The sequence below is a fragment of the Mytilus edulis genome, chromosome 9 (genome assembly GCF_963676685.1).
Source record: "Mytilus edulis chromosome 9, xbMytEdul2.2, whole genome shotgun sequence".
In the NCBI taxonomy this organism is placed as follows: domain Eukaryota; kingdom Metazoa; phylum Mollusca; class Bivalvia; order Mytilida; family Mytilidae; genus Mytilus; species Mytilus edulis.
The window spans coordinates 15,726,724-15,742,611 of record NC_092352.1 but is presented as its reverse complement, the minus strand read 5'-3'; the positions used below and the strand labels follow the sequence as shown (position 1 = coordinate 15,742,611).

The 15,888-nt window shown below is 31.0% G+C and overlaps 1 protein-coding gene across 1 annotated transcript in view; it reads left to right on the top strand.

Moving 5' to 3' along the window:
* LOC139487697 (glutamate receptor ionotropic, NMDA 2B-like) overlaps nucleotides 1-15,888 on the top strand; it is a 55,441-nt gene that overhangs the window by 15,787 nt on the left and 23,766 nt on the right. The window contains exons 2-8 of the mRNA XM_071272684.1: nucleotides 176-732; nucleotides 2,349-2,551; nucleotides 10,294-10,422; nucleotides 10,801-10,949; nucleotides 11,541-11,733; nucleotides 13,052-13,205; nucleotides 13,760-13,995. Of these exons, the coding sequence (XP_071128785.1) occupies nucleotides 319-732; nucleotides 2,349-2,551; nucleotides 10,294-10,422; nucleotides 10,801-10,949; nucleotides 11,541-11,733; nucleotides 13,052-13,205; nucleotides 13,760-13,995 (1,478 nt within the window). The 5' untranslated portion in view covers nucleotides 176-318. The remainder of the gene's footprint in view (nucleotides 1-175; nucleotides 733-2,348; nucleotides 2,552-10,293; nucleotides 10,423-10,800; nucleotides 10,950-11,540; nucleotides 11,734-13,051; nucleotides 13,206-13,759; nucleotides 13,996-15,888) is intronic.

Genomic DNA, 15,888 nt, shown 5'->3' with positions numbered 1-15,888 from the left:
TTGGAACTCTCTATTATTAGAACAAATTTATCTCATGATTTCATTTTTAAAAGAAAGTGTTTCTTTTTCTTTTTTTTTACTAAAGATTGATTGTTTAAAATAACCCGACAATTATCAATAATGTTGTTTTTGATAATTTATATTAATATCTATTATAATATCAATTTTCTTTCAGATACTGTTGTGACAACAGCTTCATGATGTACATCACAGCGTGGTGACAGATTGCTTACAGACTATGCACTATGATAATAAAGTTGATCACGTTTATACGAGGTCAGAAGTACGAGATTCGTACATAAGCAGACTGCTGACAACATGAACATACATTATTTATGTAACATCTTCACAACAACCGTTTTGACCATATTTGGATTATTTCCTGTGACGTCACATAGTTTAATAGACGTTGAATTTTTAGTTATAGTTCCATATAGTCGTCAATATAATAAAATTTCTCAGAAAGTTACAAAAGAAAGTTATATGTTGGGCAAGAATCTAAGAGGCATATATGACTTCAAAGTTGTAAGCAAATTTCTATATAATGAAAATCCAGACGAAATATTGAAAATATTTTGTGAAGACATTTTTCCAAAAAAGATAAATACAGTTATGTTTTTGAATATAAACCCAGATAAAGGTTTTTCAGCTGGAGACTACGTCATGAGTTTAACACAGGATCTTGGATATCCATTTATATCATGGGACCCAGATCTATCATTAGCGTTGCAGGTTAGTAATGTTTCCTTTGATTGACCTGTCGTTCACTCTCAGGTAGGTCGCTGATCTGGTCTTCTGTTCACTCATTTGTCGTTAAACTGATTGGTTTGAAAATGTATCATTTAGCTTCTTTTTTTTTTTAGCTCCTACGTTCACTTTCAAGGTACGTAATTCAGAGATCTAACTTCCGTTCACCTTCCCTGTGATGATTTTGTCATGAAGCTTCGGAACTTTTATCACTTTTAAAATTAAATACTGGAGCTAATCTACAACTAACTCTTCATGTAAATGCTTCACTGTTTTTCTATGGTCAGCAGTTAATTCTTTCTAAAAGTTAGAAAATAAACTCATCATAGATACTAGTACCTGGATTAAAATTTTATATTTACGCCAGACGCGCGTTTCGTCTACAAAAGTGACGCTCGAATAAAAAAATGTTAAAAAGACCAAATGACGTATGAATTGGAGAGCATTGAGGAACCAAAATTCCTAAAAGTTTTGCCAAATACAGATAAGGTTATCTAGTAATTGAGTCTTTAGTTTATATGTTTAAAGTCCTCTTACTCTGATCTGTAGTTCATTTCAGTAATAGGACTGATCAAGGATTTGTATAGTGAGACTCGCTATACAAATCCTTGGACTGATCTACCGTTTACTTTACATATAATTGAGTAACTATGAGACTATTTTCTGCTGTTCACAAGATTAGTAACTAAGTCTTTGGAACACAAGCTCCCGTTCATGTAAGAAACTATTCACGAGACTGATCTTCCGTTTACTCTTGTTGCAAGTAATTTAGCCACAGAATTCTGATAACTGATCTTTACCCTCTTCAAGTAAGTACTTTAAAAGTTTTAGTGCAATGGTTTTACGTTCACGTTTGATGGAAGTAGTTAAATAAAGGGAATCGGAGCTCCAGTTCTCCTTATATTAATACATACTTCTGCAATTTATGTGGACTAAAGAAAATACTGCTTTAATACCATTTGATCACTTTAAAGTATCTTTAAATATTTAAAAAAGAGACGAAAGATCCCAGAGGGACAGTCAAACTTTTAGATTGAAAATAAACTGACAACGGCATGGCTAAAAATAACCAAAACCAAGCAGACAAGTAATAGTACAGAAGACACAACATAGAAAACCAAAGACTAAGCAACACGAACCCCACCAAAAACAGGGGGTGATCTCTAGTGCTCCGGAAAGATAAGCAGATCCTGCTCGACATGTGGTACCCGTCGTGTTGCTTATGTTATTACAAATCCAGTAAATAATCTAATCAGGTAAATAGTAATTTATTTTTAAGGAATGATTGCAATATGTTTTCTGTCTATGAAGAAATAACATCCAAAATGTGATGCACACGCGTAGCGGGTTATTTTAAAGTGTGTTCCACATTTTCTATGATATTTCGAATAGACTGTAAAAATATTATAATTTAATTCAAAATTGCATTTGAAACCAGACTAAAACTTGAAAAAATGTTGATGACGTCATGGTACTATGACAAAATTATATCTATAAGCTGCTAAACAGAACACTGTCAGCCAATCAAACGCATAACATACAAAGTTAAGTTATTACAAAATACAATAAAATGTATTTACATTTTTACATCATTATTGTAGGAAGCAAAGAACACCCACATCCTACAGATGGCACCGACGATATCTCACGAGAGTCACGCTATGGTTAATTTATTACTACGATACAACTGGACATCGTTTACGATCATCTCAACGACAACTGTACAGTATTTAGATTTCTTCAATTCCATCGAGTTATTGGTGAAAGAACACAACGAAAATGGCCATATAACACGTCTATCAAGGTAGGTATGTTAGGTAGTGGAATATTTTTGCTTCTCTCTATAAGAAACACCATTTCATAATTTTTCTGCGTTTGCAGCACTTTTTCTGGATATAAATCCATAATAATCCATCAACGTAAAGTATTGGAAAACCAAGAATGTATAATAACCGAAACAAATAAAGAGCTGTATGTCCAAAAACGACCTTGAAATAAGAGTTGAACATCAAATGTAAATTTTATTGGTGGGATTTGAAACCTGAGTTTCTTTATAATTTGAAAATTTTTGAACGGACAATTTCAGAAAGGTTTGTTATAAATTACATCAGATCCAAAATAATTTAACCTTAATTTCGCACAGTTTTGCTCATATAATATACGCAGGGATATTGAACTCGCGTCATTTTCACGTGAATTTTATTTCATGGTTATCTCACACGTGAATTTCACATCAAACGTGGTTCGTTCATGTAAGTTTCACGTAAATTTCATGTGTAACGTAATTCAAATAACATCTAATTTTTCAAGTTTTGTCAAAATCATGAAAAATAAACAATACAGTATACCAGTATTTCGTATAACGTTATAGGCTTAAGTTCGGTCTTTTTTTTTCTCTGTTGTATTGTTTCATTTTTTGTTAGCCATCTTAAATATAAGGCATTTGTATGCAAAATGTATTGCGGTTATAAAATCAAAAACAGAAATTTTAGTTAACCTTATAAACAATATTCGTCGTATCAAATAGTTTAAAACAGTAATCTATCGATGTCTCGAAGATACAAAAAAATCCGTTTAAGTATCAAAACAAGTGAGAAAAAATACTGAGGGAATCGAATAAACTCCATAAGGAGTCCGACCGGGTGTGTAGACGACAGTAGCATACCGCATGCGAATCAAGTATATTCAAAATGTCACGCTAAGTATCAGGCTCGATCGACAAATAAACAGATCAGACAAGCACCCTGGTATCTTAAAATCAAAGATCACGACAACGAAACTGTAAAAGTAGGCATTTGACACAACAACTACAGTGACAACAAAAACCTACCAGCAACAACAATATCGAGGAATGAAGGCAGCTCAATGAGAATCAACAAAATAAAACTACATTATTTGTTTTTATGCTTTTTTGTTTCATTAAAGGAATTTAATATTAATCTGAAAGAGAGATAAAATAAATATATTTTTTAATTGCTGTTTACTTCGTCGATGACACATGGGTATCAATATTGAAATTTAGATGTTTTTAGATATATCTAAAATACACAATTGAGACATTGCAAATTTGAGAACAAACACTGAGTTAGGCTTTTAAGTAATTGACATATTGCTGAACATGATTAATTTTTCCTTTAAATTAATTGACATTTTAATTTTTTTTTTTTTTTTTTTTTTTTATTTTTTTTTTTATTTTAAATATTTCAACAACTGAGAACGTGTAACAACACATCTGCAGGATATTTGCATTCCTAATTTAATAAATTTTGTCTCGTTATTTTATGTTTGCAAATTATTGGAAGATGGCAAATGCGACAGTTTCGTACAGGCCCTTATGGTTTGGTGCTTTTAATGTATTTTTTTTTTATTTGTATTTTTTTTTCCTTTTAAAAATGTGGAACTAAACTAACGGTTATTCCTTAAACACATGTTGTATTTTGTAAAACGAAATCATACTTTTAAAATTGTGTTCACACTTTTGTGAAAAGAGGTTTAATCTAGAGAACTTTTTTAAGGGGCAATATAACAAGTTATTTTAAAATTCTATCAAGGAAACTTAAATGAAAGTTAAAGTTTACGCTTAATTACAACAAAATATAAAATTATAGTCTTCTCATATTTCAAAATCATAGTCTTCTCATATTTCAAAATCATAAGGATAAGCCGTATTTTTACATTCACAGCAGCATATTCAATTTACTTATCAATTTTTCATACAAATGCTCAGTAAAACACTAGTAATAAAAGGGGCCACGTTTTGAACTATTTATGAATAATTAGGTTTTAAGTCCTCCTTTACTTCGTTAATGATTCGGCAATATAGCTCTATTAGTTTGAGCATCTCTGATCAGTCTTATGTAGACGAAATGCGTGTATTTTTTAAAGAAGAAAATGCATGTACCAAGTCAGGAATGTCAGTTATCCATTGGTTTGTAGTGTTTGAGCTTTTGATTTTGATTTTATTATTTGATAAGCAACTTTCCTCTTTTAATATTTTCCCCGGAGTTCAGTATTTTTGTGTTTTTACCTATTTATGGTACATTACATTTAAGGTCTGGTATATTTGATGCAATAGCTTTGAGAGATTAGTTATCCAATGTTTCTTCATGTCAAAAATTCAAATAATTGGATCGATTGCATTATTTAAAGTTTACAAAAGTTGTTTTCATTGAGAACGAATACCGATACTTAAGACAATGGTCTTTTTGTGTCGGGATGTATAAGTACCCGGCCACATCCACTTGTATTTTTGTCCATCTGATGAGTTAAGCCTTTTTCAACTGATTTTTATAGTTGTATTGTTATACCACTGTCCCAGGTTAGGGGGAGGGTTTGGATCCCGCTAACATGTTTAACCCCGCCACATTATTTATGTATGTGCCTGTCCCAAGCCAGGAGCCTGTTATTCAGTGGTTGTCGTTTGTTTATGTGTTACATAATTGTTTTTCGTTCATTTTTTACATAAATAAGGCCGTTAGTTTTCTCATTTGAATTGTTTTACATTGTCTTATCGGGGCCTATTATAGCTGATTATGCGGTATGGGCTTTGCTCATTGTTGAAGGCCGTACGGTGACCTATAGTTGTTAATGTCTGTGTCATTTTGGTCTTTTGTGGATAGTTGTCGCATTGGCAATCATACCACATCTTCTTTTTTATATTTACAAACTGAAAGTAACTTTTACTTGATTGCAATCAAAATCCTTTAATTGACTCTGTATTTGAATGATTACGGCTCTGATTGAATATTTGGTAGAACTTTATAAATAAAAGTTTTAGGATTGATATTTTTGGATGTTCAAATCTTGCTTTGTTCCAAACAATATTATAATTAAAATTATTATACTTTAAACATGGAATATAAATGTATTTTTTATGCCTATTCAATAAATCCTAAGTAGCTAATTCGATTCATTTCAATATTGAAAAGTTTAACATAATACATGTCCATTACATTAATGTGTTTTAAGAAATGGTAATACATATGTTGCTGGTTTCAAAGACTATTCTGAATAATTGCCTTTTTGCTCGACTTCCAACAGCAAAATTATGATACTAGAGTATTTGAAATTTCCTTTCGTAGAATAGTATCACAACTCTCTGATACATTGATAGATTATATTATAATCATACATACATAATTTCAAGGATAAAGATTAATCTTTGGATAAGTATATTTTCCCCCTCTAAAATGTCAAATACGAACGTTGGAAACCACAAGTAGCTTTGTTGCTGTCTTCCTCGTAAACATCGGTATATTAAAGCGACAGTAATTTAACTTCGTACTTTTTTGGCCTTTTTAATTTTTTTTTTTATGCAAGCGTCACTGATGATTCATTTGAAGACAAAACGCGCGTCTGGCGCAAATATAAAAGTTCAATCCTGGTATTTATGATGAGTTTCTTTACCGATGTTCAAAACTTGTATATATCGATTAGGAAGAGACAAATCAAAATAACAAACCTATCATGAATCACATGATCTCCAAAAGAACGAGACGACATGTGTTGTTAGGGTTAGCTAAATCTGCTATAAACTACTTTTGCCTATATTCATGTGGCTTCCGAAACTATTCCCTTATCGGCAATTAATTTATTTCAAGTAAATATAATCTCAACTGATGTTATTTGACATATGCAATTAAAAAAAAATCGTCCTGAAAAAAATGTTATGTCATAACTTATGTTTTATTCGAAGGAACGGTTATGGATAAATTAACAGTTTTGCATCTACGTTTTACAATTTATGTATAAAATTAGACCTTGCAGCAAAACGAACCTCCAAACAAACTTATTCATATTCTATGTAAAGGAAATAACATATACTTTTTCTACTTGATATCAATCAAAGCTTATACTAGAATTGTTATCTGTAATGTGCTGCAGTTGTAATTATATCGACATCGTTCATATCTTTAACAAACTAATATTCATTTTTTTTAAAACATAACTAGACATAGGTGGTCATACATATTGAGGTCAATCTGTTTTTGAGTGACAATAATTTGTTTTCCACAAATGACGATTTGAATGTTACACACCACGAACTCCTCCTCAAAAATTTATTACGTATTCACCTAGGCCATTACCATTATTCATTTGAATATCGCTTGGTGTAATTGATCTTCAATTAACTATGTTTTGTACTTTTATCGAAAGACATCTTTTCTCGTTGTTACATTTGTAAAACAACTTTATGATCCATTCTTTGTACCTTTACGTCAATGTCCCTTTATTTGTCTCTGGTTTAGTTTATCAGTGCATTGTAACTATTATTCATTGACGTCCAGGCATTCGCGCCTTTATATTGCTTATAACGTAACTCAATAAAACTACAATTATGCAGGCATATGTCTAACAGCTGACAACGATTAATTTCAATAATAACAAACTTTCTAAAGTTCAAATTCCCAAAAGTGCACAAAAAAACGTCAGTTTTATTAACCTAAAATACGCGTTAGTCTAATGTATTAGGAGTAGTAGATATTACCATCGTAGTAATGATGGCTAAAATGATATACTTCTTATTCAAATACAAAATATTGTCTGAAAGAATAGCCAAAATTAATGTGTCAATCAAATCTATTGAATTTTGCAAATGTCTGATAATAATGTAAGAGATTTCCTAAAAGTTGTCTATATAGGGAATTGGTTCTTCAAATAAACAATCATAGATACACTTCAAAAAGAACAGAAAACAAATTATTATTTCATGCGTCCAAAGCGATTTTTATGGATTTACCTTTATCAGGAACGTTCAAATGAACATTACTTTATTTTTGAAAAAAATGAAATATTAGCATTTCAGTATATGAAACTGTTTAAATAAATGAAACTTTATAAAACATCTTATTCATCTTACCTATAAACCATGCATCCATGAACCTTATTGAGGCAAAATGCGATTTGAATTCTTTTTTATTCCTTGCATTATCTGGGATATACAAATAAGTCTCATGTATTGCAAATCCTCTGGTTTTGATGTTATATTTATTATTCTCATCGGATTTTGTATAATGTTTAGTCCGTTTCTGTGTATGTTACATTTTAAATGTTGTGGCGTTGTTCTCCTCTTATATTTAATGCGTTTCCCTCAGTTTTAGTTTGTTGCCCCAATTTTGTTTTTTGTCCATAGATTTATAAGTTTGTTTTGAACAGCGGTATACTACTGTTGCCTTTATTTATTGTCATGTCTATTTATAATTTTTCATCAGCCGAAAATACTTTATCTACACATATCCACTAACTTTTGCTAACTTCTGCTGATATTAGTTTCTGCAACATTATACTGGTATATTCTATTATCAAAAAATGTGGTAATTTCAAACTAGTGTCAATTGGAAATGCCTGTACCAAGTTATGAATATGACACTCGTACCTGTGATAACGTTTGATTTTGTTAGTGTTTGTGGACTTCCCCTGGTTTAATATACCTTAGATTTCAGTAATTTTCTAAACGTGTTTTTCGAAGTTAAAAGATTTGCATGGCAGGTATTGGTATCAATACATGTTTATGCAGAAGCGCTTCCTCTCACCTCATTGAAGTCATGCGACTGCTGTGTCAAAATGAGTTGTTATTCATTGTTGATATTTGGTTCTTTGTAAGTGATAAATTCATTCTTCAACTTTTTTAAAATTGAATAGGTTTAAGCGAAATTCCGAACTCCAAGGAACATTTTAAAGGGAAAGTTCCTTTACGAATGTCAAAATTCAAAAGTTCAAACACATCAAACCAATTGACAAAGAAAACAACTGTCATATCCTGACTTGATACAAGCATTTCCTAATGTAGAAAATGTAAATTAAGGAAGAAAGAGGCATATTTCGTCTCTGATATAAGTTGTATTTCCATTGACGTATTGATTTAGATCAGTAATCTTTAAAAGAAAACCAGTAATGGCCATAGACCTACGCCATTCAGTTCAAGAGGACATCAGCCAGCCTGCGAAAATTTGTTGTTTCGATAATCTCTTTTTGTGGTTAAAAGATTAAGTATTTGTATTAGTATACTTCAATAATAATTCTCCTTTTAGATTCATGTTCTTTTTTGGGATAGAAATACTATATATTTTTTTACACAAAATTGATCGCCTTAGAAAGATTCAATTCTGAAAATGTCCATCATCTGTTTGTATTACCAATGCTTATTTCTATATATACTAACCAGACTCTACAATTTATATATATTCCTTTGGGATAAACGTTAGCTTTTTCCCAGTAAATATTAAGTCAAATGATGATGTAAGTAAGCAATATAAATGATCATTTCTTTCATGTCTTTACTAGGAACATCTTCTAGAATAAAATAATGGATTTTGCTGTAATTGTTGTTCCAACTTAACTGATGCTTTAAGATAGATTAAAGTACAAGACTTTAAGATGTTTACACACTCTAAAGGCAACAGTATTGTGATTTCCATTTAAAGTGCACAGTTCGGTGAATTCATGTGAATAACTATTAAATCCTTCTATTAGCAAATGCATAAGATATATCAAGATATGAATTAGTGGTCTTAAGTTGGTCACATAGAAATAATACAAATTTAAAAGGCTAAGGACTAAGGTCCATTACAATGATTATAGAGGCTTATTTACTCTACTTCGTCCTTTCGATTGAAACATTTCGACACAATTGACTTTACGTTTTTATGTAGTACTGTTACGCCACTGACCCGGGTTAGATGGAGGGTTAGCGCAGTCAAACTAGATTAACTCCGACACATTCTGTATGACCCTGTAATTCAGTTGTTGTTGTTTGTTGCTGTGTATTATATTTATTTTTCATTCATCATTTAGTACATAAATCAGGTCGTTAGTTTTCTTCATTTGAATTGTTTGACAATCAGAAATATGGCAGTTGTTATCAAATAGTCCGTTTCTATGTATATTGGCGTTTGTTTTTGTTGCAGTTCAGTGTTTTTGTTGTTCAGTTATTTTAGTTCTTATAGTTGATGTATTTCCATTCATCTGTTCTAGTTTGTAAACCAGATTTGTTTTCGCTTAATGAATTAATGATTTTTGAACAACGGTATACCGCTGTTGCCTTATTAATATTTGTAATTTCGGGGCCTTTTATAGCCGAAAATTAGGTATGAGTATTACTCATCGTCGAAGGCCGTGTGGTGACATATAGTTGTTAATTTCTCTGTCATTTCGTGTCTTGTGAATAGTTGGCTCATTGGCAATCATACCAAATATTCTTATTGTATATATATTCACTATATAAATCAGTTGTAAATTTATCTTTTAAATATATCTACTTTAGAAATAGATTGTAAATAGATACTACAGATACGTCTTCTAAAGAAATCAATTGTAAATATATATTACAATTATATCTACTAATCAAATCAATTGTAAATATATAAAACAAATGTATCTACTATAGTAATCAATTGTAACTATATATCATTGATATATCTCTTTGCAATGCATATATATTACAAATGATTTGACTATTTTTTTCATTTTTTGCAGTTACAAATATACGTAACATTCAAATCAATTACAATGTGTATTACATATGGATGAACTTTTGTATTGTTTCAGGTTACAACTATTGTCAAAGATTCTTATAGATACCTCGTCACATGATGAAGAAAAAATGAAGGTCCAAATGAGGAGTGACTTGGTAGACCATAATGTAAAAGAAAATAGAGTATTTTTATTACATTCAAGGTACTATGCAATAGTAATTTATTTTGTGATAAACCAAAAATAGTTTAACTTCGAAATATAGTTCATGCGAGAAGCTTACATTTCAGTATTTGAATAAAGGTAACAGTAGTATACCGCTGTTCGAAATTCGAGAAAAAAAAATCCGGGTTACAAACAAAAACTGAGGGAAACGCATCAAATAAATGAGGAGAACTACGACACAACATTAAAATGTAACATACACAGAAACGAACTATAATATAACAATGGCCATTTTCCTTTCCTTACCAATCTTAACAATGCTGACAGCTCATTTGCTTGTACCACGGATTTGTCCTTCTATTATTTTAGAAGTATCCTGATGTTATAAATTTTTATATGTGTGTCATTCTATTTTAGTTCTGCAGAGGCAAAGAACTTATTTGATTGTGCTACTGAATTAGGACTGACAAGTAAAGAGTATATGTGGATAATATCATCTTCCAGTATTGGTAACATTGTGTCAAAAGCAAGGCGTGCCGCACCATCGTATCCGCTCGGACTTCTTGGTATGTCTTTTGTAGAAAATCAATATAAATTTACGGTAAAGCAATGCATACTGAGTAATCGTATCCTTTTGGAATCTTAGATATGTCTTTATGTTGCGGCAATGTCAAAATGGAATAAAAAGAAAAAGTGATATGAAATTAATCAAAGAAAAACTAGAAAATTTTATATGTTTTAGCATTATGTCAGTGGTGTAGATAAATACATATAAGGCAAATTTTTACAATGATTATGTTCAATAATGATAAAGATGAGAATGTTTGAAAATTCCATATCAATAAAAGTGCTTAAGTGTTTATATGAAATAACAACATGTGTTTGGTTGTTATTACATTTCGAGATGCCCTACATGCATATATATTCCTATATATATAAATATAATAAATAAAGGTATTTGTGTCCTTTGAGAAACAAGAATAGATAATTAAGCGTTGTTTATTTTATAACTTTCACGTCTGTGGTTTCGTTATATTGCCAGGTGAAGTAATACGAGTCGTTTCAAAATAGGATATACTGCATTTTTTGATAATCTATCAAATTATGAGACTAGCTCAAGTTTACTGAATATTTCTCTTTTTTATTTTATTTTTAAGGATTCAAACATTATGGTGTTGACGGTCAAACATTAGAATCTGTGTTAGACATAGCATTGAAAACATCCATTTACGTATGGGGACTGGCACTGAAAAACATGGCGCCTTATATTAAGAATTTTACAATTACACCTAAAATGTCATGTAACCAGTCACATTTAAACTTCTGGAATGATGGATTAGCACTTTTCAGGTAAATATTGTATGAAAATGTCCGCTTATCCTAATTTATTTCAACATATTTTCAATTGATATTAAGCCTTGTATGTATAACAAAACAATTATTTAAACCATTTATCTATTGTAGATCAAAACGCATGATTGCATCAGTTTTGATATTTGTATTGATCTTATGAAAATATTTGAGTTTATGTATTTTCGAGAATTATTACCGAGCCAGGTGTTCAATACCATCCTTCACTTATTTTTATCAAATCTTTGTTGTATCGCTTTATATTGAAATTTGAAGGGGCATTATATGAAGATGAGAAAATACTTCAACAAACGTTCTGAACCCCTTAATGGCAATTAAGGCCAAGAGCTATGATATCATATATGATACGTTGGAAAGAAGGCCCTATTGTCACTATCAAAAATTAAAAATTTAAGTCGGCTCAAAAATCAGCGTGTAGAATGATAATACTGTTTTTCACTATAGCTCTTGTGTTTTGCTCATTTTCCGAAACAAATCAAAATGAATCTGTCTTGGTTTCTTTTAAGCAGGAGATTTTAAACATATATTTCGCAGCCGACTCTACTTAATATCTTGTCATGTCGTTTGTTCATAGCGATATTGTTTTGGCTTTGTTACGTACTAATTTCTATTTTTTGAACTATTTTACCTTGTGATTTTATTCACAAAACTGCATCTTTCCTAAGCTCGTCTCTTATTGGCTTATTCAAATTAAAGACCTTTCAAGTTTCGAGAAAAAGCTTGAGAAGCAATTTTATGATAGTCTGTCACAGTTATCTTAGAATGTTGTTGTCCTTTCCTAGTTGAAGAAGATGAACAAGAGATTACGAGACACAATAAAACAAAAGTTAAAGTTATTCGCTTAAATGTAATGGTCTTCCCAGAAATGCGACGGTCCCTTCGCAGCAGTGCAATGGGTCATATGTGGTTTTGATAAACTAATGCTACAATGATTGCCATATGTTTCTACCTTAATTGAAACGTTTATTGTTTAAGGTTCAAACAAAGGCAATATGGAAAGTCGAAAATGTCAAAACTGATATTTGATACCTATGCAATTATACTGTGGATAAAAAAAAAAATATTCGACAGGCAAACACTGGCGTATATTGGGTTATATTCCCTATAGAAGGAGGTATAAGAAACGATGCGTTGGACGTTAGAGGGTTAATATATTGAAATAAAACAAAAATGCTATGTGCCAAACGAACAATTTAATTGGTGTGCATGTTAACACCATCTTTTCCACGTTGTTTGTAAAACAAAATCACTTTGCACTTCGCATAATTTAGAAACAATTATTTTGCTTTTATTTCAGGCACATGAAAAATATAAGAGATGTTAGTTTGATCAGTACAGATATACCACCGGTTAGATTTAATCCATTCGGGTTAAACCAGTTTATAAAGTTAGTAATTTACAACACTCAAAGTAAAACAACGAACTTGAGAACAGACAAAGTTTGGAGACAGGTAATACATAAACGGATTACTACAGAAGACAATCTCAAACACAATAACATGAATTGAAGTTCATATTTATATTGTTTGTTTTCATAAACTCTGAACAAAAAATTAAAAAAATGAAAATGAAAAAAAAATAAAATATAAATATACATTTATAAATAAAAAGTATTTTATTTAGGTAAACAAAATGCAAAACAACCACCCATTGTCCATTTTTACCGAGAAAAATATATACTTCCTTATAGCTATATAATCCATGAAAATCCCATCAAAAGTTAAAGTTAAGGTAAATGGGTTATGTCACAAGCTATGATGAAAAAATATATAATGGTTAATACTTAAAACTAAATAATGATTATGTTATTTTTTGCATAGAATAATTCTAAGGACTTTCTTGAATCTCTGAAGTATTACTTTTCATTAGAACAAACAATCACCATATTCTATTGAATTATATTACATTTTGACTAACTGCATGCTTTTTTGATAGACAGTTTTAACTGAAACATAACTAGAGGTTTAATAAGTTGTTAATATGGTAAATTAATTTATTATATTAGGTAGGTAACTGGGTTCCAAAACAGTCTGGAAGTAGAACTGAAATGGATATCGAAATGAATGATATAACATGGCCTGGTGATAGTAAATCACCACCCAAGGGGAAACCGGATCGTCGTCATTTCAGAATCGTCACTCTTAAAGAAGAACCATATGTTAAGTACCGATCACTAAATTCAGAAAAGAAATGTGGACATCATGAAGTGCCATGTCGTTTGGTATATAACCCTATACTACAGTAAGTACTTATCTAAATAAAATGATAATACATGACAAATTATTATAAGATATAAGAAAATCACTGAACTCAAAGGTAAATTCAAAAACGGAAAGTCAATAAAACTTTATAAAATCAAATGTAAGAATTTATCAACGGAACGAATAGAAAACAATGTTTTAAGCACCGATGAAAATGATGGAATTAACCTAGTCTAATAGCTTAACATTCAACTTGGATGACAATTGTAAAACAGTTACTCTATATTGATAAAATAAGATGAACATCCCAAAAATACATAATTGGTAATTGTGCCAATAATTGGCATGTTATTACTTCGAACAGTTTGCCTTTTGCAATACCACCAGTCTTGTTTAAATGTTATATCTGGTATTACCATTCACAAGAAACATCACAAGCAAAACACCAATCTTTCTGTAAATGAATAATTTGTACTGCTATATGCTGTTAATCAATAACTAATAATACTTAACACTCTGGTAATAGATCATACAGTACATTACTATAAGTTTATACAATCCTTTCTCATATTACTATAAGTCATTCTCTGTTTGTTGAAACCAACGAACTCTTCTTCATCGTTAAGTAATTAATACATCAAAAACGTAGATGCATTTCTTTTGGTTGCTAATATTATTGCCTTTCAAATAGCTGTCAGTAACTGCTAGTATTCTCAGATATGTACTTGATGTCTTTTTAGCTTACCTGGCCCAAAGGGCCAAGTGAGCTTTTCTCATCACTTTGCGTCCGTCGTCCGTCGTCGTCCAGCGTCGTCTGTTTAATTTTACAAAAAATCTTCTCCTCTAAAACTACTGGGCCAAATCAAACTTGGCCACAATCATTATTGGGATATCTAGTTTAAAAAATGTGTCCGGTGACCCGGCCAACCAACCAAGATGGCCGAATGGCTAAAAATAGAACATAGGGGTAAAATGCAGTTTTTGGCTTATAACGTAAAAACCAAAGCATTTCGAGCAAATCTGACATGGGGGTTAAATTGTTTATCAGGTCAAGATCTAGCTGTCCTGAAATTTTCAGATGAATCGGACAACCCGTTGTTGGGTGGCTGCCCCTGTATTAGTAATTTTAAGGAAATTTTGATGTTTTTGATTATTATCTTGAATATTATTATAGATAGAGATAAACTGTAAACTGCAATAATGTTCAACAAAGTAAGATTTACAAATAAGTCAACATGACCGAAATGGTCATTTGACCTAGGAGTAATTGCCTGTTATGTTTTTTTCTATGGTCGGGTTGTTGTCTCTTTGACACATTCCCCATTTCCATTCTCAATTTTATTTACTTTATAGTAAATTTTTAACCATTTTTCGTAAATCTTAGTAATCTTTTACAAAAATCTTCTCCTCTTAAACTACTGGGCCAAATTAAACCAAACTTGGCCACAATCATTATTGGGGTATCTAGTTTAAAAAATGTGTCCGGTGACACGGCCAACCAAGATGGCCGCCATGGCTAAAAATAGAACATAGGGGTAAAATGCAGTTTTTGGCTTATAACTCAAAAACCAAAGCATTTAGAGCAAATCTGACAGGGGATAAAATTGCCCTGAAATTTTCAGATAAATCGGACAACCTGTTGTTGGGTTGCTGCCCCTGAATTGTTAATTTTAAGGGAATTTTGCTGTTTTTGGTTATTATCTTGAATATTATTATAGATAGAGATAAACTGTAAACTGCAATAATGTTCAGCAAAGTAAGATTTACAAATAAGTCAACTTGACCGAAATAGTCAGTTGACCCCTTAAGAAGTTATTGCCCTTTATAGTCAATTTTTAATCATTTTTCGTAAATCTTAGTAATCTTTCACAAAAATCTTCTCCTCTGAAACTACTGGGCCAAATTAATCCTAACTTGGCCACAATCATCTTTG